Source organism: Salmo trutta, chromosome 18, assembly GCF_901001165.1.
Source record: "Salmo trutta chromosome 18, fSalTru1.1, whole genome shotgun sequence".
Taxonomy (NCBI): Eukaryota; Metazoa; Chordata; class Actinopteri; order Salmoniformes; family Salmonidae; genus Salmo; species Salmo trutta.
This window is the reverse complement of record NC_042974.1, coordinates 12,766,977-12,789,911: the sequence shown is the minus strand read 5'-3', so window position 1 is coordinate 12,789,911 and position 22,935 is coordinate 12,766,977. Positions and strand designations below refer to the sequence as shown.

The following is a 22,935-nucleotide window of genomic DNA, read 5'->3' as shown; positions in this document are numbered from 1 at the left end:
CTCCCTTTGTTCCTCAGTCTTCCCACTCTTTCATTAAAGCCCAACCCCCTCTCTTTGTGTAACAAGCCATCATACAGGTTCCATCCACCAGGGACGTTTTCTGTAGGACATCATTTGCATTCTGTGTATATGTAATTCTGTGTGATTAGTTAGGTATTTAGGAAATAAATAATTAAACCCATTTTTGCATTGCTGATTCAACTTGTTAGCCAGGGTTCGTGAAGATAACCAAGAATCTACAACTTTCAGATGAGACTGAAATATGGTGACGATTAATATTGACTGCTATTGATGTAAAATATTACTAGGTCTTTCAGAGTTTATTCGGAAGATAACAGCTCTATAAACACTCTTTCGTGGTGCCCCGACTTTCTAGTTAATTACATTTACATGATTAGCTCAATCAGGTAATATTAATTACAGAGAAAGGATTTTATAGAATAGCATGTCATATCACTTAATCCGGCATAGCCAAAGACACGACACTATGCTAGGTAAAGCCCCGCCTTATCTCAGCTTACTGATCACCATAGCAACACCCACCCGTAGCACGCGCTCCAGCAGGTATATTTCACTGGTCACCCCCAAAGCCAACACTTTCTTTGGCCGCCTTTCCTTCCAGTTCTTTGCTGCCAATGACCGGAACGAATTGCAAAAATATCTGAAGCTGGAGTCTTATATCTCCCTCTCTAATTTTAAGCATCAGCTGTCAGAGCAGTTTACCGATCACTGTACCTGTACACAGCCAATCTGTAAATAGCACACCCGACTACCTCATCCACATATTGTTACTTACCCTCTTGCTCTTTTGCACCCCAGTATCTCTACTTGCACATCATCATCTGCACATCTATCACTCCAGTGTTAATGCTAAATTGTAATTATTTTGCCTCCATGGCCTATTAATTGCCTTACCTCCCTACTCTTCTACATTTGCACACACTGTACATAGATTTTTCTATTGTGTTATTGACTGTACATTTGTTTATGTGTAACTCTGTGTTGTTGTTTTTGTCACACTGCTTTGCTTTATCTTGGCCAGGTCACTGTTGTAAATGAGAACTTGCTCTCAACTGGCCTACCTGGTTAAATAAAATAAAAAGAAATAGCCTAATAGTTTATCAACATTTTAAGCTAAATGTTCTGATCTGTTGCGTCAGCCACATTGCGTAAACAAGTTTAATGCTAGTGGTTGTATTAATTTGGGATCTATTGCATCCCACAACTGTCTCAGACTATGTTTTGAATATTTATTTCTCACACAGAATAGGTAAACTTTTGTACAGTCGTGGCCAAAAGTTTTTAGAATGACACAAATATGAATTTTCACAAAGTCTGCTGCCTGAGTTGTATGATGGCAATTTGCATATACTCCAGAATGTTATGAAGAGTGATCAGATGAATTGAAATGAATTGCAAAGTCCCTCTTTGCCATGCAAATGAACTGAATCCCCCAAAAACATGTCCACTGCATTTCAGCCCTGCCACAAAAGGACCAGCTGACATCATGCCAGTGATTCTCTCGTTAACACAGGTGTGAGTGTTGACGAGGACAATGCTGGAGATCACTCTGTCATGCTGATTGAGTTTGAATAACAGACTGGAAGCTTCAAAAGGAGGGTGGTGCTTGGAATCATTGTTCTTCCTCTTTAAACCATGTTACCTGCACAAAAAGGGCTTCACAGGCAAGGATATTGCTGCCAGTAAGATTGCACCTAAATCAACCATTTGTCGGATCATCAAGAACTTCAAGGAGGGCGGTTCAATTGTTGTGAAAAAGGCTTCAGGACACCCAAGAAAGTCCAGCAAGCGCCAGGACTGTCTCCTAAAGTTGATTCAGCTGCAGGATCGGGGCACCGCCAGTACAGAGCTTTCTCAGGAATGGCAGCAGGCAGGTGTGAGTGCATCTGCACAAACAGTGAGGCGAAGACTTTTGGAGGATGGCCTGGTGTCAAGAAGGGCAGCAAAGAAGCCACTTCTCTCCAGGAAAAACATCAGGGACAGACTGATATTCTGCAAAAGGTACAGGGATTGGACTGCTGAGGACTGGGGTAAAGTCATTTTCTCTGATGAATCCCCTTTCCGATTGTTAGGGGCATTCCGGAAAAAAGCTTGTCCGGAGAAGACAAGGTGAGCGCTACCATCAGTCCTGTGTCATGCCAACAGTAAAGCATCCTGAGACCATTCATGTGTGGGGTTGCTTCTCAGCCAAGGGAGTGGGCTCACTCACAATTTTGCCTAAGAACACAGCCATGAATAAAGAATGGTACCAACACATCCTCCGAGAGCAACTTCTCCCAACCATCCAGGAACAGTTTGGTGACGAACAATGCCTTTTCCAGCATGACGGAGTACCTTGCCATAAGTGGCTCGGCGAACAAAACATCTATATTTTGGGTCCATAATCCCATTAGGAACGTGTGGTCAATCCTCAAAAGGCGGGTGGACAAACAAAAACGCACAAATTCTGACAAACTCCAAGCATTGATTATGCAAGAATGGGCTGCCATCAGTCAGGATGTGGCCCAGAAGTTAATTTACAGCATGCCAGGGCGGATTGCAGAGGTCTTGAAAAACAAGGGTCAACACTGCAAATATTGACTCTTTGCATCAACTTCATGTAATTGTCATTAAAGCCTTTGACTCTTATGAAATGCTTGTAATTATACTTCAGTATTCCATAGTAACATCTGACAAAAATATCTAAAGACACTGAAGCAGCAAACTTTTTGGAAATTAATATTTGTGTCATTCTCAAAACTTTTGGCCACGACTGTACTTGTACTATGGGGGATAGTAGATTGACATAGGCTAGTGCTTTTGCTGTTCGTTAGGCCACTGCATCTTGTTGGCTGACAAAAAGTACATGTGGACAGTTCTTCCAATAACTTCAATATGCACCTTGGAATTGGATAAGGACGCGCGCAGTTGTGTCCCAGATGTGTCTGTCTTCACTTGTAGCCTGTGAGAAAGACCCAATCACGTGATGGAGAGCCATGTGAGTGAGAGGTGCTTAGGGGCGCGCAGCACTCAGGGAGAAGGGCACAATGCAGCAATCCGGGCCAAGGGCACAACGGCCACTGGCTGCAAAAGGCATGGATTTGTTTGGGGTGCATTATGGCCGCAAAGGGGATGCCGCCGTGAAATTCGAGGCATTATCAAGTGCTTGTCAAATTATGAATGAGAGACTGATAAAGTGTGTACAGCCTGTGCAAAAAACAAAGCAGACCTCATGCCTTTCAAGCAACTTTTTTCAAATCATCATTAGAGTCGCATCATGCAGCCTGACAATGTATTAAAAATCAAAACATATAGCCCAACATCTGCAGAACAACTAAAGTTACATTAATAAGTGTAAATTAAGCATATAGGAATACCTATTTCTTTGTTAACCGTTCAACACAGAACAGCCGCATGTGCGCACTCTCTCAAATTGTTTGGAGAAAATATTTATATTTTATTCAGCTATGTTCAATTGTATTCTTCATACTATAAAATAATGCCACGTAATTCTAAGGAAATCTTTCTGCTAAATGAACTCGTGTAGCCCACAGCCATTTGGCATAGACAGATCAGGACCTAACATAAGGACAACTCAGAGTATGCTATTCTGTTCTTCTGAAATAGACTATGATTTCTTCATATCATGCTTCTTTAGACCTGTCTAAAATAAATGATGAATTAAATGTGAAGGTGTAGGCTATCTTACATGGATTTATTCTACTTTTTAAAATGTAGATGTTCCAAAGGTCTACAACAGTGTGGAAGCCAGGAGATGCTAAACGTGTTTATGTTGATTAACGGTCAATTACCGTGAGACCGACAGTTATTTTTTGGACAATCACCAGCTGACAAAATTTAGTGACTGCCACAGCCCTATCTGGACCTATGTATGAATCTCCCAGAGTATACAACAAGCCATGCCAACATGCTCTACGGTTTTCATTATTCTCATATGTGACCTTGGATGCTAACAGAAGGGAAGTTCAGAAGTATGATCAGTAATCAGTAGTGGGCGACAGTGACAGCTATGGTTGGAGTTCACTTCTTCATATTAAATGCTCTACTACGCTCATCCTGTCTCTCACACAAGAAATTTCACAGGAAAAGAGAAAATGATTGACAGTTATAACACAGCAGAATGGAAATAGTCCCTGTGCACAATCCTGTTAAATGAGCTTTTAGTGCCTTTTTTCAATAAGAGATTTGTTCCTGGTTTTAGATGACAAGCCAATTACAAGTAGAGCGAATGTGCATCAAAAGCCTTTTTCTTCTCTTAAGTTGGATGAATTTAACTGGTCCTTCCTCATTAAGGAAATTGTCCCCATAATCAGGGATGCCCCAGATGAATCATCTCCCGATATTCTTTAGTCTGGCTCCAGATTCTTTGAGGTGGAGTGTTATTGTTATGAATCAAAGGCATGATGAACCCTCTGATGCAGCATGGAGAGAGGATGGCAGTTGCACGCCATCAAAAACAGGTTCTTTCCACCTCTGGAAATGGCTCTCTCTGCTGTGATTTGAGGTTAGTGATTATGGGTGAGTCAGGCCCTTAGAATTCAATAGCATCAAACCTCTCTAACATCTGCTGGGGGACAAATCCATTTGATGCCACCACAACAACCTGTTCCCACAGACTTTGGCCGTAGTGTATTGGAGGAGAAGTCTTCCGCCCAACATCTTTCATTTTTTGTCATTTAGCAGACACTTATCCAGAGCAACCTGGGTTAAGTGCTTTGCTCAAGGGCACAACATATTTTTTACAAAGTTGACTCAGGGATTCAAACCAGCAACCTTTTAGTTACTGGCCCAACGCTCTTAACCGCTGGGCTACCTGCTGCCCAGCAGAAAAGTGTGTAGCAGGGAGCAATGGCACAGGACGCCTCCTGCAACAGTGCTGTCTGCCTCTAGTCAGTGGAAACTAGTTCGCTATGAAAGAGGGAGCACAGCCATCACAGCATCTGATTAAGACAGACAGCAGCTTAACACTAAAACACTTCAGCTGCCTCATAGTAACTGCCTCTGCAATTACTGAGTGTGATGGTCTGTTCGACTGGCAGACATGATCACACCGGTGGCTGTTACCTCGAATCAAATAGAGCAGATATCCCTGCGCAGCCAGCTGTCTTTTCTCATTATTCAGCAGGTGATGTCTAGTGGAACGGATTTGCAAATACTTTTGGATATTCACCGCTGACACATGGCTCCAGGCATAAGCGACATAAGCTTATGTCGGGGTCCCAACTTACTGTTATAATAGTAGAATGCACCATGTGCAATTTCAACATTTGTTTGTGCATTAGCAGTTTTTCTCTTGTTATGTCAACTAACAATTTTTAGATTGGTAAATGAGTCTAGCCGTGAGTCTAAATGTGTAGTAATCATGGCCGAATACCAACTGGGCACGCAGGGCAGGTGCCCTGACCTCCCGGGGGCCCCTATTGATTTTGATAGTTACTCTCACTCAGATATAATTAACATGGCATAAGTTGTGGCAAAATGTGTATAATTGCAGAAAGCTTGCTTTAAAACTGCTACATTTTCTCTACTCCCCATGGCAAAATGTGTCCAATTGCAGGAAATTAACTTTAAAAATTACATTTTATCTCCGCCGTCGAGAGGTGGGCCACCAAAATGTTTTGACTGTGGGGTGGGGGCTAGGGCCGGCCCTGCACATGACCTTTGAGCACGGCATGTTGTAAGGCCTAATGCACATGCATAGTGACAGTTGACATAGAGCAGACGTAAACAAGCCTTTTCACAATAGCTCCGAACTCATCAGAGCCACACTAGTGCAATTTATGTTGTCCCCTAACTGGCTATCACCCGGTTACTCAACCCTGCACCTTAGAGACTGCTGCTCTATATACATAGACATGGAATCACTGGTTACTTTAATAATGGAACACTAGTCACTTGAATAATGTTTAAATAATGTTTATATACTGCTTTACTCATCTCATATGTATATACTGTATTCTAATCTACTGTATTTTAGTCAATGCCACTCTGACATTGCTCAGTCTAATATTTATATATGTCTTAATTTGATTATTTTACTTTTAGATTTGTGTGTATTGTTGTGAATTGCTGGATACTACTGCACTGTTGGAACTAGGAACACAAGCATTCCGCTACACCCACAATAACATCTGCTAAATATGTGTATGTGACCAATAAAATGTGATTTGATTTGAAAACATTTCGATTGTGTGGATATAGAGCAGTAACACACCATGGTATGTTGAGCCTGTTTACAAAACATTGGTTAGTTTGGATTATCTCTTAAAATGCAGTTTGATTTTAGGAAACGAATGGTAACCTAGTATAACCACAGAAACAGCGCAGCAGGGTAGCCTATGCAATCAAGGCTGGTTGCTAAGGAACATTTTTTATGGCATCTCCTGAATTAGAATCCTTTCAACGGCGGAGAGAACCAAGATAAGAACCATCTTAATTGTATCACCCTGCACAGCAGGGAACGCAAACTTGTATTGTGTTTGAGGTTTATAAAGGCTTCTAAAATGTGTAACTTCCAAAATGTCAGACTGGATTTGCACTAACCCTTACAAAAATGCCAATTACACAACAATTCACATTTCCTGTTGCTGTGAGAAACTGGTCAAATTAAGATCCCACATCTGTACTATATAATGAGTGGAGACTGAATCAATGTGAGTCATGTATTCATTGACAAAGCTACTACTATCAATCATATTGTGAAGACACATTTACTGTTCAGGAGCAGTCCTGTTCTTGTCCTCATCTTACCTTGAGGAAAGACAATCCCTATGGGAGGGAGGCAATGGTGGAAATACAATTGTTCCCCACTGCTGACCTTTCAAGACCAATATTGTTAATCTCCGTTAATAAAGATAGAAGGTAATTGAGCATAAGAAGAGGGAGATTGCCCTGCATGCTTCATCCTGCCAACAGACATCAGGAGTTAATCATAAGGAGAGCCAACATATTGAGCCCAACACAGTGTGACATAAGGAGAGCCAACATATTGAGCCCAACACAGTGTGACATAAGGAGAGCCAACATATTGACCCAAAAACAGTGTGACATAAGGAGCCAACATATTGAGCCCAACACAGTGTGACATAAGGAGAGCCAACATATTGAGCCCAACACAGTGTGACATAAGGAGAACCAACATATTGAGCCCAACACAGTGTGACATAAGGAGAACCAACATATTGACCCAAAAACAGTGTGACATAAGGAGAGCCAACATATTGAGCCCAACACAGTGTGACATAAGGAGAACCAACATATTGACCCAAAAACAGTGTGACATAAGGAGAGCCAACATATTGAGCCCAACACAGTGTGACATAAGGAGAACCAACATATTGAGCCCAACACAGTGTGACATAAGGAGAGCCAACATATTGAGCCCAACACAGTGTGACATAAGGAGAGCCAACATATTGAGCCCAACATATTGAGCCCAACACAGTGTGACATAAGCTGCCTGTTGGCAATCCATAGGTCGCTGAGTTAGCATGGACGTCAATTCTTTACATGTTATTTACTTGGGTTTGAGAGGATGGAACTACTAGTATTAACCTGTATTTTCTGCCCATTTACCTGATGCTGTTTGACATAGAGTACTGTGTGGAACCTATTCAAACAAATTTCTATCCCCATACGACATCCAGCACATGGACGTCTTTGAAGTGGCTTTATGAAACCAACTAACATCATGAAATGAGGAGGAGATGTGTTATTACTGAAGGGTTGTTGAATGATCGATCAGGTAACACTTACAGAAAAATATTATTTGGCGATTTGCTCAGAACCCTCCTTTAACCTGTTGGGGGTAGGGGGCAGTATTTACACGGCCGGATAAAAAACGTACCCGATTTAATCTGGTTATTACTACTGCCCAGAAACTAGAATATGCATATAATTATTGGCTTTGGATAGAAAACACCGTAAAATTTCTAAAACTGTTTGAATGGTGTCTGTGAGTATAACAGAACTCATATGGCAGGCAAAAACCTGAGAAGATTCCTTACAGGAAGTGGCCTGTCTGACCATTCCTTGAGCTTCTTGCCTCTGTTTATTGAAGACTGAGGATCTTTGCTGTAACGTGACACTTCCTACGGCTCCCATAGGCTCTCAGAAGGCGGGAAAAAGCTGAATGATGTCATTCCAGCCCCAGGCTGAAACACATTTGCGATTTTGGCAAGTGGCCGATCAGAGGACAATGGGCTTAGGCGCGTGCACGAGTCCACCCCATGCTTTATTTTCTTTCGTCTTTTTACCTAAACGCAGATTCCCGGTCGGAATATTATCGCTTTTTTACGAGAAAAATTGCATAAAAATTGATTTTAAACAGCGGTTGACATGCTTCGAAGTACGGTAATGGAATATTTAGAAATGTTTTGTCACGCGTCGTGCTCGTCACCCTTCTTTACCCTTTCGGATAGTGTCTTGAACGCACGAACAAAACGCCGCTGTTTGGATATAACTATGGATTATTTGGGACCAAACCAACATTTGTTATTGAAGTAGAAGTCCTGGGAGTGCATTCTGACGAAGAACACCAAAGGTAATAACATTTTTCTTATAGTAAATCTGACTTTGGTGAGTGCTAAACTTGCTGGGTGTCTAAATAGCTAGCCCTGTGATGCCGGGCTATCTACTTAGAATATTGCAAAATGTGCTTTCACCGAAAAGCTATTTTAAAATCGGACATATCGAGTGCATAGAGGAGTTCTGTATCTATAATTCTTAAAATAATTGTTATGCTTTTTGTGAACGTTTATCGTGAGTAGTAGAAAGAGGAGGAAGGGAAGCGCTACTAAGGTACACAATAGTAAATGTTGGTAGACAGAAGGTGCTCTTTGGTAAAAGGGTTGAGTTGGTCTTCAAAAAGAAAGGAGGACCAAGGCACTCTTCATATAATTGATTAAAATGCCTTTATTAGTATGGCATGTTCAATAGAAACAATGTTTTTAAAAAACCGACGCGTTTCGGCTGCATGGCCTTCATCAGGGTGTACAAAGAAATAATACAGTGTTCTCTGTTTAACAGCTTTTCCAATTAACCCTAATTAGAAGGGGGAGTGGTTAAAATTGATTGGACACACCTAGTAAGCAATAGTATACACACTTTAAAGTGAAATGCTGTAGCTATGTTATCATAAAAATGTAACTCCAAACTAGAAGTATCAGAACACTTAGAAAGGTAGTTCTAACCTTAAATATGTCTGGGCGAAGTGTCAAGAATAAGAAAGCAATACATTCCATAGTACACTAGAACACAGCAAAACATGAACAACAAGAGTCTAAACATAGCTGAGGGCAATTGAGCAAAGATATCCACTAGATGACAGCAAATGTACCCATCACAACCCTACAGGAAGGGTGAGAAATCCATATCTTCATTCAAACCCGGGTATTTAGTGGCCTGTAGTTTGTAAATCCAAAAACTTTCCATTTGGTTTAACTGTTTAAGGCGGTCCCCTTTTCTAATAGAGGCCGGGATATGATCAATACCCATAGCTTGTAGGGAGGCAGGGTCGCCATGGTGTAAGGACTTGTAGTGCCTTGCCATGGGGTAGTCTTCATTGCCTACCCGTATGGCGTACTTGTGTTCCGCTAGGCGATCTTGAAGGCGTCTCTTTGTCCGTCCAATATAGAACACCTTGCACTGTGGACATTCCAATCTATAGATGACATGAGTGGTTTTGCAGTTAATGAAATGCTTGAGGTAATACTCCATTTTGGAAGCTGTATCAACGAAATACTTTTTCTGTGCAATATTTCTGCAATGGTTGCACTGGTTACATTTAAAAGAGCCCTTGGGTTTGTGGCCAAGCCAAGTTTTTTGAGAGTCACCCGGAAGATAACTGTGGACTAATTTGTCCTTTAGGGTAGGACATCTCTTAAAGCTTATGACTGGTGGCTCAGGAAAGACTTGGCGTAGTAGCGTATCACTTTGGATGATTCCCCAATTATTTTTAATGATTCTTTTAATGTTCTCTGCTTCAGTGCTGTATTTTGTAACAAAATACACTCTCTCTGATGCATCACGAGGCACTCCCCTTCGCAACAAGTTCTCTCTGTCAAGTAATCCAGCCCTTATACCTGCATCTTTCAGGACCTGGACGCTGTAGCCCCGATTCAAGAAACGATTCTCCAATTCAGCAGATTTAACAACATAGTCTGTTTCCTGATCGCAAATTCTGCGGACTCTTTGGAATTGGCCATATGGAATATTCTCTTTTAGCCTTTTGGGGTGAAAGCTGTCTGCTCTCAGAATGGTATTCCCATCTGTAGGCTTCCTAAAGATTGATGTGTGCAAACAACCTTTGTCATTTTTACTGATGTCGAGGTCCAAAAAATGAATGTTATCCTTGCTATACTCCATAGTTAGTTTGATGTTAGGGTTAATGCTGTTAAGGTATTGGTGGAAGGAAATAAGTTCATCTTCTGAGCTGGACCAAAAAAGGCAAACATCATCAATATAGCGTCCCCACCATATAATCCGGTCAAAGAAATGGTTATTAGAAGGATCCAAAATGAAGTCATTTTCCCATTTACCTAAGTACAAACCAGCATAGGAAGGGCTATAGCAAGCTCCCATGGCACATCCTTTGACCTGTTTAAAAATGCGGTCCTGAAAGATAAAGATGTTATGATTAAGAGTCCATTCAGTCAGTGAGACAATGAATTCTGTAGGAGGCATCTCAGTTTCAGGTCGGGTACTCAAGAAATGGTGCATAGCTGCCAAACCTTGTTCATGTTCAATGGTGGTGTAAAGAGACTCCACATCCATGGTGACTAAAAAGGAAGCTGTACCTATATTATTCAATTCCTTAATTTTGTTCAACACATCTGTGGTATCTTGAAGATAGGCTGGGAGTGACGTCAGAAAAGGCTTAATAAAGTAGTCAATGTACTTAGAGATGGGTTCTGTCAGACTTTCATTACCACTAATGACTGGCCTGCCTGGGGGATTTTCAAGATTTTTGTGGACTTTTGGAAGAAGGTAAAAAGAAGCCATACGTGGACTGCCATTGAAAAGAAATTTGAACTCATTGTCTGAAATGTAGCCATTCTCCTTAGCTTCTGTGAGGATCCCTTTCAACTCAATTTTTAGGTTCTCTGTAGGGTTGAAGCTAAGAGATTGGTAGAATTCATCATTGTCTAATTGACGGTAGGCTTCTGTCACATATTTGTCTTTACTCCACACTACTGTAGCGCCACCTTTGTCTGCTTTTTTAACCACAACCCGTTCATTTTTGGACAATGATTCAACTGCATCCCTCTCTATCTTAGAAAGGTTACGTCGTGATTGGTTGGAGTCAATTTTACCCTTAAACAGATTTTCCACATCAAAATTCACCTTCTTGGCAAATGTATTTAGTGTGGCATTCTGGACAATGGGACAAAAGGTGGACTTGGGCTTAAAAGGTGTTTTTGAGGGAACAGAAACTGCCTGACCTGAGACACTGGCGTCTGTAGTTGGAGAGATGTTTTGCTTATACCAGGCCTTCAGATGTAGATTCTTGTAGAAACGAAATAGGTCAATCTTTGTATTAAATTCATTAGTTGAGTATGTGGGGGCAAAGGACAGTCCTTTAGACAATACCCTTAGGCAATCATCAGAAAGGGGTTCTCCAGAAATGTTGATCACAGCCTTGTGCTGGTCCTGCTCCGTGTGGTTGGGTAGTCTTGATTTCTTCCTCCCCCTCCGTGTTGGTCTCTTCCGCGTCCTCTCCCTCTCTTGTTGAGGTACCTGCGTGACTCCTCTTCCTGATCTAAAAAATCTTGGGAGGAGCTGGCCTCTGAATGTCTGGGGTGATCATCCTCATCACTGCTTGTAAGGTTGAAAGAGACAGATCTAGGCTTCCTCCTCTGCAGATGTAATTCTGAATTCTTGCGCGTTGGTTTTCTCCAGGCAAAGACCTTGCCATCTCTATAGTCTACTTCATCTCTTCTAAATTTTCTTAACTTATCTTGCTTCAATGTCAGAGTGAATGTGTCTACTTTCTCTTTCAAGATCTCATCACATTGTGCTTTGTTGGAATTGTCACTGTGTTCTGTGATTTTCTTTTTAACTTCTTCAATTTCTGTTTGGACTACTTGTCTGTCCTTTTTAGATTCTTCTATTAGAAGTAGCATTAGGTCAAAAGAACACTTGTTGAGAATAGCCTCCCATTTATCTCTAAATTCAATTTTACCTTGTACTCCAGTAGCTGGAAACTTCATAATACGGAGTCCTCTGGGGATTAGGCCTTTCCTCCAATAGTCAGACAAGGTAATAGAATTGAGGTCAAGTTTTGTTTCTTTCTCCATAAGGTGTTGCAAGTCTCTGTAAGCCTTGTTTAAGTCCATTCCAGTATTCTCTGTGGCTGTCATCTCATCTAGCAATGAGGTAGTGGTAATAATGCTTTGGCCCTCTTCATGGGAATAGGAAAATCTTGTAGCCTCTTGGGTAAAATCCATAGTTTGAGTTGAAAAATGTCCCCAATAACACAGAAAAATTACTGTGGAGCTGCTTCCTCTAAGCACCACCCAAGTGCTAAGCTAAACTAGTAGAAAGAGGAGGAAGGGAAGCGCTACTAAGGTACACAATAGTAAATGTTGGTAGACAGAAGGTGCTCTTTGGTAAAAGGGTTGAGTTGGTCTTCAAAAAGAAAGGAGGACCAAGGCACTCTTCATATAATTGATTAAAATGCCTTTATTAGTATGGCATGTTCAATAGAAACAATGTTTTTAAAAAACCGACGCGTTTCGGCTGCATGGCCTTCATCAGGGTGTACAAAGAAATAATACAATGTTCTCTGTTTAACAGCTTTTCCAATTAACCCTAATTAGAAGGGGGAGTGGTTAAAATTGATTGGACACACCTAGTAAGCAATAGTATACACACTTTAAAGTGAAATGCTGTAGCTATGTTATCATAAAAATGTAACTCCAAACTAGAAGTATCAGAACACTTAGAAAGGTAGTTCTAACCTTAAATATGTCTGGGCGAAGTGTCAAGAATAAGAAAGCAATACATTCCATAGTACACTAGAACACAGCAAAACATGAACAACAAGAGTCTAAACATAGCTGAGGGCAATTGAGCAAAGATATCCACTAGATGACAGCAAATGTACCCATCACAACCCTACAGGAAGGGTGAGAAATCCATATCTTCATTCAAACCCGGGTATTTAGTGGCCTGTAGTTTGTAAATCCAAAAACTTTCCATTTGGTTTAACTGTTTAAGGCGGTCCCCTTTTCTAATAGAGGCCGGGATATGATCAATACCCATAGCTTGTAGGGAGGCAGGGTTGCCATGGTGTAAGGACTTGTAGTGCCTTGCCATGGGGTAGTCTTCGTTTATCGTGAGTAATTTAGTACATTTCTAGTAAATTCACCGGAAGTTTGCGGGGGGTATGCTAGTTCTGAACGTCACATGCTAATGTAAAAAGCTGGTTTTTGATATAAATATGAACTTGATTGAACAAAACATGCATGTATTGTATAACATAATGTCCTAGGTGTGTCATCTGATGAAGATCATCAAAGGTTAGTGCTGCATTTAGCTGTCTTCTGGGTTTTTGTGACATTATATGCTAGCTTGAAAAATGGGTGTCTGATTATTTCTGGCTTGTCGTTGTAAAGCCTTTTTGAAATCGGACAGTGTGGTTAGATTAACGAGTCTTGTCTTTAAAATGCTGTAAAATAGTCATATGTTTGAGAAATTGAAGTAATAGCATTCCTAAGGTATTTGAATAACGCGCCACAGGATTCCACTGGCTGTTACGTAGGTGGGACGATTTCGTCCCGCCGACACTAGAGAGGTTAAAACTTCTTCAGGATCGGTGGGTTCCCTGCGGGATGGTTGAGCTAACGTAGGCTAATGCGATTAGCATGAGGTTGTAAGTAAAAATAAGATTTCCCAGGACATAGACATATCTGATATTGGCGGAAAGCTTAAATTCTTGTTAATCTGCACTGTACAATTTACAGTAGCTATTACAGTGAATGAATACCATGCTATTGTTTGAGGAGAGTGCACATTTTTTAACATGGAAAGTTATTAATAAACAAATTAGGCACCTTTGAGCAGTCTTGATACAAAATTTGGAACAAAAATGCAACGGTTCATTGGATCAGTCTAAAACGTTGCACACACACTGCTGCCATCTAGTGGCCCAAATCTAAATTGCACCTGGGCTGGAATAATACATTATGGCCTTTCTCTTGCATTTCAAAGATGATGGTACAAAAAAATACAAAAAAACAGTTGTTTTTTTCTTTGTATTATCTTTTACCAGATCTAATGTATTATATTCTCATACATTCCTTTCACATTTCCACAAACTTCAAAGTGTTTCCTTTCAAACGGCACCAAGAAAATGGATATCCTTGCTTCAGGGCCTGAGCAACAAGCAGTTAGATTTGGGTATATCATTTTAGGCGAAAATTGAAAAAAAGGGTGTGATCTTTAAAGGAGTTGGACCTGACGTATTTGGCATACATTGTAGCAACCTGTTGATAAGAGGACAATTTAAATGGTAAATCTTTACTAATCAAAATCATTTTGTTTGTGCATAGAGGGACATTTTAGCCTGAATTGATTTCCCTACCTCGTCATGTTTTGCACCCTTCAAAATGATGATAAAAAACAAGCACTAGCCTGACAACAATAAACCACCATTTTTGTTCATGAAGGAACATATGGCCATGAATCGTACAGGACCCTTTTGAATGCATTGTTTGTGACCCAAAAATGTAAGTGTTAACAGCAATTCAGGGAATGGATCACACCTGGTGTTTTATTGTACTGCAAGAGGCTGACTAGGGGAAGGGATGGGCTGGTAGGCTGACTGGGGGAAGGGATGGTCTGGAAGCCTGACTGGGGGAAGGGATGGTCTGGTAGGCTGACTGGGGGAAGGGATGGGCTGGTAGCCTGACTGTGGGGAGGGATGGTCTGGTAGCCTGACAGGGGGAAGGGATGGGCTGGTAGCCTGACTGGGGGAAGGGATGGTCTGGTAGCCTGACTGGGGGAAGGGATGGTCTGGTAGGCTGACTGGGGGAAGGGATGGTCTGGTAGCCTGACTGGGGGAAGGGATGGGCTGGTAGGCTGACTGGGGGAAGGGATGGTCTGGTAGCCTGACTGGGGGAAGGGATGGGCTGGTAGCCTGACTGGGGGAAGGGATGGTCTGGAAGCCTGACTGGGGGAAGGGATGGTCTGGTAGGCTGACTGGGGGAAGGGATGGGCTGGTAGCCTGACTGTGGGGAGGGATGGTCTGGTAGCCTGACAGGGGGAAGGGATGGGCTGGTAGCCTGACTGGGGGAAGGGATGGTCTGGTAGCCTGACTGGGGGAAGGGATGGTCTGGTAGGCTGACTGGGGGAAGGGATGGTCTGGTAGCCTGACTGGGGGAAGGGATGGGCTGGTAGGCTGACTGGGGGAAGGGATGGTCTGGTAGCCTGACTGGGGGAAGGGATGGGCTGGTAGCCTGACTGGGGGAAGGGATGGTCTGGTAGCCTGACTGGGGGAAGGGATGGGCTGGTAGCCTGACTAGGGGAAGGGATGGTCTGGTAGGCTGACTGTGGGGAGGGATGGTCTGGTAGCCTGACTGGGGGAAGGGATGGGCTGGTAGCCTGACTGGGGGAAGGGATGGTCTGGTAGCCTGACTGGGGGAAGGGATGGTCTGGTAGCCTGACTGGGGGAAGGGATGGGCTGGTAGCCTGACTGGGGGAAGGGATGGTCTGGTAGGCTGACTGGGGGAAGGGATGGGCTGGTAGCCTGACTGGGGGAAGGGATGGGCTGGTAGCCTGACTGGGGGAAGGGATGGTCTGGTAGCCTGACTAGGGGAAGGGATGGGCTGGTAGCCTGACTGGGGGAAGGGATGGTCTGGTAGCCTGACTGTGGGGAGGGATGGTCTAGTAGGCTGACTGGGGGAAGGGATGGTCTGGTAGGCTGACTGGGGGAAGGGATGGTCTGGTAGCCTGACTGGGGGAAGGGATGGTCTGGTAGGCTGACTGTGGGAAGGGATGGTCTGGTAGCCTGACTGTGGGGAGGGATGGGCTGGTAGCCTGACTGTGGGGAGGGATGGTCTGGTAGCCTGACTGTGGGGAGGGGATGGGCTGGTAGCCTGACTGGGGGAAGGGATGGTCTGGAAGCCTGACTGGGGGGAGGGATGGGCTGGTAGCCTGACTGGGGGAAGGGATGGTCTGGAAGCCTGACTGGGGGGAGGGATGGGCTGGTAGCCTGACTGGGGGAAGGGATGGTCTGGTAGCCTGACTGGGGGAAGGGATGGTCTGGAAGCCTGACTGGGGGAAGGGATGGTCTGGTAGGCTGACTGGGGGAAGGGATGGTCTGGAAGCCTGACTGGGGGAAGGGATGGGCTGGAAGCCTGACTGGGGGAAGGGATGGTCGGAGAGAAAGCCTTGGTGTCTCCATGACAACAAAAAGCACTCTGCACTATTTTCCCTGCGGTTTCCTGCAGTTCTTCTGCCAACTAGAATGGATTTTCCACATGAGCGTGCAGATATCATTCTGTGGGTGACACTGATTGTCATTTGTTTGTGCTTGTGAGAGTTTCTGGATGAAAGCGCTGATCTGGTGGAAGATTGAGGGTGGGGTAGGTGTTGTTGTTAATGGCATGACCATTGTCCACAGTGTAGCTGCTTTTAACACATAAAGGTTCAAAAGGCCTTTGCAGTTACTAGAGCTATTACGTTGGTACACACTTAAGAAATAATCCAAATTTGAGATAGGAATGACTAACTTGATTTTGTGTACATCATGCATTGACGTCAATGCAAGATTTTCACGAGTTATGCACAGCAATCTCAGGCTACTTGTCTTTAAAAAAAGAGTGTAATCATAATGCCAATCAGTTCACCGCCCCGGTGTTCATTGGGGTAAATGGAGGACTTTGTGAGTGCATTCTGAATTCCCCAAGGGAGTTGACTCTCTTGAGGTTGTGCTTAAAGTAGCTTACATGCCTCTGGGTCATAGTGAAGTGTGGCAATGTGGCACATGTTCAGTAGGGAACACCGTAATGAAACTTGTGCTGTGATTAATGAATATCTGTGTTCTTATTGGACAAGCTCAGGTAGTAGTATGTCTGGATAAGACTGAACTGTACTCAGGAGTCTTAGACTACTGTATGTCATCAGCAGAGATCAGTTGGTTGTCATCTCCTCTTTTGATCAAAGACTAAATGAAGCAGGCGAATGCTGATGTCCTACTAAGGCCACCCCGGCGGAGGAAGACATTTCTGAGAAACAGCATTGATTTACTGCTGGCCGTGAGCATCTTTCAATCACAGTGTGGGATTGTGGCTGGTGACTGGAGATACTCAACTGATTCAAAGCTTTAGGCTCTTTGGTATAATATGAAGGACATTAGTGAAGCTGTTTAATTAAAAACACATCTCTGGCAACAGCATGCTAAAAGATGCACGAGCTCCCTTCAATCAACACACCTGTGACTAAAAGATATTATGTCTGTATAGAAAATGGTGTGAGGCATGCTGGGACCGGTAACAAAGTAACATGTACACATGTCAATCAGAAAGCTATCAGCAGTCTTGTAGCCAATCCATCCTCTCAATGTCTCCATGCAGGCCAGACTGCTGCTCAGTCTCACAAGGGCATATCAAGGGCTACACATACAATACATTTCTAATGAGCCTTTACCCTAGTGAATCATTTTTCATTGAAAGGGTATAGGCCATACTAATATTGACATATAGCCAGGTTCAGTGTAATAATAGTGCAATTACACATTGTTATATTGTACCTGTTAAGCCTGTAATTACTGTTTTGCGCTTTAATATTATTGAAAAATAACAGGCCTTGTCATTTTTCTGGCCAATTTGACATGCATTTTGGGAGGGTGGGGCATATGCTCCTTAAAATATCTTTATATGTTCTCAAAGTAAAGTGTTTATGACAGTTAAATACCAATAATTACAAATAATGTTAAACTCCTATGTAGCCAATTGTTTCTACTGTGCCACATCAATGGTTTCTATGGCAGCTAATGTTATGATGGTGACTATGAGGGTCTGGAAATCGTTGCATTTTAGCCGAATCAAAATTCCTTAATAACTGGAGTTGTAACTTGTAATTGTCTGATTAACTTGTGATTGCAATGCATTTTCTTGCAGCATTTTTTTCTGACTAGGCTACATGAAAATACACATGGTGCAATGCTCTGCCTATTGACAAAAAAAAATGCAATATGTTTTATTTTTATGAAGGCCTTCAGCACATGTTGTAATGAATTCCCTAATGAATTACACAGGCTAAATAATGTAGCAATTTGCTGGTCAATATTATGATTTACATGCGCCTCACTCCCGGTGCCATTCCTTCACATGCTCTGTTCAGATTCATTATTGAGCAGGGTGCCATATTCATCTATAAACAACCTGTTTCTTTCAATTTACCACATAATATTCTACATTATATAAAAGGCAACAAGTTACTCATGGTGTCCCCTTTTATGGCGGGTTACTGCCCATTGATTTTCCTATTACTTTGAAATGTACAAAGACTAACCTAGACTAGGCTAGGATTTACCAAACATCTGGACAATTGTCAGGGCAGTGTAGGCTATAAAACCTGGGATTAGTTCGTGATATCTTACCTGATAATGACATACATGACGAGCACGTTCCCCACCAGACCAAGCACACACACGATAGAGTAAAGAGTCGTGATTATAATCGCGACGATCACTGGTGTCGAGTCTTTGGCTAGGTTGTCTGTTCTCTCACATTTGGCATCTATACTCACGTTATCGCTGAAGTTCCGACAAAAAACACTATTGTTCATCATGGCCAAATGTGAGAAGTGGTACGGAATGTCCGAAGTGTTGCCACCGCTTTCCATCGTCCACGGAATAATAATGCGTTGATTTGAAGTGTATCACTGGCGCGGCTTGCTGTGTGGCTTTTTGTTGCAGATCCACGGAAGCTGTCCGTGCTGAGGCGCTCAGCACCAGAAATCTCCGAACGATTCTCTCACCTTCCAGGCTGCACGGTGTGAGTTTGAAGGCGCGTTTGTGTCACACCAAGTTAAGTACCCGTAAACACGAGTGACGGAAGAAAGATGAACATGAATTAATATTACCAATTTCCCTTAATGCTTTTTCTCAATTTATCCAAAATATGACGTCAGTCCATGAACCACCTGACCTGATGCACGGGCGTTAGAAAGTGGTAATTGTCTGTATAGAATTATTTTTCATGATTTCATTTAAGTGCGCTACAGTAGACTGCATACATTTTTCAAACTCCAAACCCAGCCGCAGGTCAAACTGAAGCGCAGCTGTAGACCCTGGCATATAGGCTACAATTGAAAGTCTAGTTCAAAGTGTAGGCTAGTAGCAAGCTACCAATATCAGAAAGATATAGGCTACAATTGTACAAAAATGTGGTGGTGTTGTTGGTGATGGGCGGTGGAGGAGGCGGTCCCATGTGGCTCAGTTGGTAGAGCATGGTGTTTGCAACGCCAGGGTTGTGGGTTCGATTCCCACGGGGGACCAGTACGGAAAAAAAAAGAAAAAAAGAAATGTATTCACTACTGTAAGTCGCTCTGGATAAGAGCGTCTGCTAAATGACTAAAATGTAGAAATGTTAAGCAACAGGTGCACTTCATGCACCAACATTCAAGGCATTAGACAAGGTTTCACTATCTCCCAGTGCAGTGTAATGCTTGATCACGTACTGTATCTACACAGTTGATCACACGTAACACTTTTACACACGTAATCGCCTTTTGACACGTGTAGAATGAATTGAGGTATTCTTATATTTAATGTTTTGTGTTGCATCATAAGTGAAAGAGGTCTGGTACCCACTTCTATAATCCAATAGGCATTGATTTTAATCATGATAATGTAACTCTGTGTTACATTGCTGTTTCTGGGAAATGTTAAGTGGATGACATTCATTTGTTAAATGTATTGAAGGCCGAACAATGTTTTGCAGAACAAGGCAGCTGCAGTTGCGACACTCCAAAACATTTTTATAAAGTTAGGACAAATGCCACAGTGAGTCCTCTGTTTTGAATCATTTACAAACTGCTTCTGTGATGTTATTATTAAAATATATCACTGCTGTAGATCACAAGCACCGTTTTTAGTTACATCACAAGATATGTCCATGTCTTTGTAGTAGTGTCGCTCAGAGAGTGCGGCAGGTACAGTAGCCTAGCAGTTAAAGCGGTTTGTAAGTAACCCAAACTTAGGAAGGCACTAAGTCCTAATTTGCTCCAGAGGTGCTGTACTGTTATGGCTGGCCGTGTAAAACAACACATTTCACTGCACCTATCCAGTGTATATGACAATACAACATCATTTGTATTATTATTTACAGGTTATGTACTGTACCGTAAAGGGCTGATCGTTGGCCCATATTACATTGCTATCTGATTAAGGTTATACATTGTGTGGAATTCAGGCAAGTAGCTGGCATCTTATAGTTAACAGATATTTTGGTTCTCGACTATTCACTTATTCCTGTTACAGTAAGAACACATTCTTATTGTCAATGCAGGCCTGGAAATGTATTTGTTTGGTTAGGCATACTGTTTAAAGAGAATAACGTTTTCTCTTTATTCAGTATGGCTAGTGTTAATTAAACTATTTGAAATAGAACATATTCTATTTGAACCCAGGTAGAGCCCCCAATAGAGCCCTATTAGTGAAGATCCATTGAGATTGTAATTACAGTATCTCCTATGTAGATTCACTTTTAGGAGCTTCAAAAGCATGTCTCAAGCATCAGATTGGAACCCTGGTCTTCCTTAACAATATAGACCATATTGTTCTCTTGACATTTAATTATCTTCAAGTAATGTATTCTTATTCAGTTAAGAGGTTTGCTGTTTGATTAGGTTTTCAATATGGCTAAGACATAAAAAATGAGATTGTATTGTCCATTTGACCTTTTGGTCATTTACCAGACACTCTTATCCAGAGCGACTTACAGTCAGTGCATTCATCGAAGGTAGGTGAGACAGCCACATATCAATTGGCCTTTTAATCCAACTCCCTGAGAAACACACACACACACACACACACACACACACACACACACACACACACACACACACACACACACACAACCTGAGCAGTTGGAATCCAGGTTTTATTATACTTTTTTACAGCTCAGTGGACCAATCCCAATCGATTAGAAACTTTTACAAAAACACATACAATTGATAAATGGAAACATGAGAATGTCATGAAACTGTAAATAAGTGCCTTTCTTAAGGTAGGTGGCATGTAGGATACAATTGCTAGCAAACTTTTCACACCAGATTTGGGATCTCTAACCTCTAGGCTAAATACAGTACCTTTGGAAAGTATTCAGACAGCCTTATTCTGAAATTTATTCAATTGTCTTTTTCCCTCATCAAGCTACACACATCTACACACAATAATGATAAAGCAAAAACCGTTTTTTAGAAACGTTTGCTAATTTATATTAAAAAAAAACGGAAATATCACATTTACATACGTTTTCAGATCATTTACTCAGTACTTTGTTGAAGCACATTTGGCAGTGAATACAGCCTTGAGTCTTCTTGGGTATGATGCTGCAAGCTTGGCACACCTGTATTTGGGGAGTTTTTCCCATTCTTTACAGATCCTCTCAAGCTCTGTCAGGTTAGATGGGAAGCATTGCTGCACAGCTATTTTCAGGTCTCTCCAGAGATGTTTGATCTGGTTCAAGTCCGGGCTCTGGGACATTCAGAGTCTTGTCCCAAAGCCACATTAGGTCATTGTCCTGTTGGAAGGAGAACCTTCGCCCCCAGTCTGAGGTCCTGAGTGGTATGGATCAGGTTTTCACCAAGTATCTCTCTGTACGTTGCTCTATTATCTTTGCCTCGATCCTGACTAGTCTCCCAGTCCCTGCCGCTGAAAAACATGATGCCACCACCGTGCTTCACTGTAGGGATGGTGCCAGGTTTCCTACAGACGTGACGCTTGGTATTCAGGCCAAAGAGTTCAATCTTGGTTTCATCAGACCAGAGAATCTTGTTTCTCATGGTCTGAAAGTCTTTAGGTGCCTTTTGGCAAACTCCAAGCGGGCTGTCATGTGCCTTTAACAGAGAGGGGCTTCCATCTGGCCACTCTTCCATAAAGGCCTGATTGGTGGAGTGGTGCAGAGAGGCCACTGTGTTCTTGGGGACCGTCAATGCTGCAGACATTTTTGGTACCCTTCCCCTGATCTGTGCCTCGACACAATCCTGTCTCAGAGTTCCACGGACAATTCCTTCGACCTCATGGCTTGGTTTTTGCTCTGACATGCACTGCCAACTATGGGATCTTATATAGACAGGTGTGTGCCTTTCCAAATCATATCCAATCAATTTAATTTACTACAGGTGGACTCCAGTCAAGTTGTAGAAACATCTCAAGGATGATCAATGGAAACAGGATGCACCTGAGCTCAATTTAGTGTCTCATAGCAAAGGGTCTGAATACTTATGTAAATAAGGTTTTTCTGTTTTTATTTTATATAAATTAGCAAAAATGTCTAAAAACCTGTTTTCACTTTGTCATTATGTGGGTATTATGTGTGATAGCTCAGGTTTTTTTTTATTTACTCCATTATAGAATAAGGCTGTAACGTAACAAAATGTGGAAAAAGTCAAGGGGTCTGAATACTTTCCGAATGCACTGTATATACCTACATTTAAACCATTTAATTATTTTAAATGGTAGTGTTTTTCTCCTTCTGTGTAATGACAGAACAGAGCAGATACCCGTTTTGTGTGGCAGTACAGATGTAGGATCTGAATTTGAGCCAGTTTGCTACAGCAGGAAAATGGTCCTGCAGCAACAGGAAATGTGAATTATTATTTTGATTATAGTTCATGAAAATGTTTGTAGGGGTTGATACGGTAAGGGATAAGGGAAAATCCAGAAGCCTTTTTAAACCTCAA

The 22,935-nt window shown here is 42.2% G+C and overlaps 1 protein-coding gene across 4 annotated transcripts in view; it reads right to left on the bottom strand.

Annotated features, from left to right (window-relative positions):
- The window catches only part of LOC115152847 (mu-type opioid receptor-like), a 34,873-nt gene extending 15,569 nt beyond the window's left edge, over window positions 1-19,304 (bottom strand). For 3 of the 4 annotated variants that reach the window (XM_029697720.1, XM_029697721.1, XM_029697723.1), the window contains exon 1: window positions 18,626-19,304. In XM_029697720.1, the coding sequence (XP_029553580.1) occupies window positions 18,626-18,870 (245 nt within the window). In that variant the 5' untranslated portion in view covers window positions 18,871-19,304. The remainder of the gene's footprint in view (window positions 1-18,625) is intronic. The other variant, XM_029697722.1, reaches the window with a different exon arrangement.
- Between the last annotated feature and the right edge of the window lie 3,631 nt (window positions 19,305-22,935).